General features: G+C 41.0%; 1 protein-coding gene across 1 annotated transcript in view; it reads left to right on the forward strand.

Annotated features, from left to right (window-relative positions):
* LOC104707965 (heterogeneous nuclear ribonucleoprotein R-like) overlaps window positions 1-1,109 on the forward strand; it is a gene marked incomplete in the record, with an annotated part of 6,405 nt that overhangs the window by 3,000 nt on the left and 2,296 nt on the right. The window contains 4 exon segments of the mRNA XM_019228874.1: window positions 1-81; window positions 162-341; window positions 443-644; window positions 781-962. Coding sequence (XP_019084419.1) covers window positions 1-81; window positions 162-341; window positions 443-644; window positions 781-962 — 645 coding nt within the window.

The raw sequence follows: 1,109 nt of genomic DNA on the forward strand, positions 1-1,109 counted from the left end.
CCAAAGAACTGGACTGAGGATGAGTTTAGGAAAGTCATAGAGGATGTTGGTCCTGGAGTGGAGAACATCGAACTCATAAAAGTAAGAAGACTTTAATCAATCTGATTGCCATCTTTTATCTTGCGTAATTCCCTTACTAATTATCTTTTTGGTGCTTGTAGGACCCAACCAATTCCACTCGTAACCGTGGTTTTGCATTTGTTTTATACTACAACAATGCATGTGCTGATCATTCAAGGCAGAAAATGATAGATTCTAATTTTAAGCTTGAGGGTAACGCTCCAACTGTGACTTGGGCAGACCCAAAAAGCTCTCCTGAGCATTCTGCTGCTGCTGCTCAGGTATTATCTAAATAATGCGTTTAGTCGGTCAATCTCCACAAATCCCCTCTCCTGGAAAAGTTGGCACTTTTTACACAATCTTTTTTTCGCTATCTACTCAGGTGAAAGCCCTTTATGTCAAGAATATTCCAGAGAATACCTCAACTGAGCAACTAAAGGAACTCTTTCAGAGGCATGGAGAAGTGACGAAAATCGTTACGCCTCCTGGAAAGGGTGGAAAACGTGATTTTGGGTTTGTCCACTATGCTGAAAGATCTAGTGCATTGAAGGCTGTCAAAGATACCGAGAGATATGAAATCAATGGTAAGTTCTTTACTCATCTAGAAGTCAGCTATTAAGTAACATGAACGTTATGCTTTCAATTTGTCGTTGATAGTGCTTGTTTTTCGTCTCGAGAGATATTATTTAGTAACACATTCTACAAACTTATAAACTACAGGTCACCCGCTAGAAGTTGTGCTTGCTAAACCCCAGGCTGAAAGGAAGCATGACCCTTCTTCCTATTCTTATGGTGCTGCACCTAATCCTGCCGCCTTTGTGAATCCCACATTTGGTGGTTTTGCTGCGCCTCCTTATGGTGCTATGGGTGCCGGTTTGGGTATTGCTGGTAGTTTTGGTCAGGTATATGTGTGTCTAGGGAAGAGCTGTATGTTATCTTCGAGCAGTCTTTATCAGCAAGTTATTTTCGTGTGTAACGTTTTATTTAAATTTTGCATTGAGCAGCCAATGATCTATGGTAGAGGAGCAATGCCAACAGGAATGCAAATG

This window comes from Camelina sativa, chromosome 8 (assembly GCF_000633955.1).
Source record: "Camelina sativa cultivar DH55 chromosome 8, Cs, whole genome shotgun sequence".
NCBI lineage: Eukaryota > Viridiplantae > Streptophyta > Magnoliopsida > Brassicales > Brassicaceae > Camelina > Camelina sativa.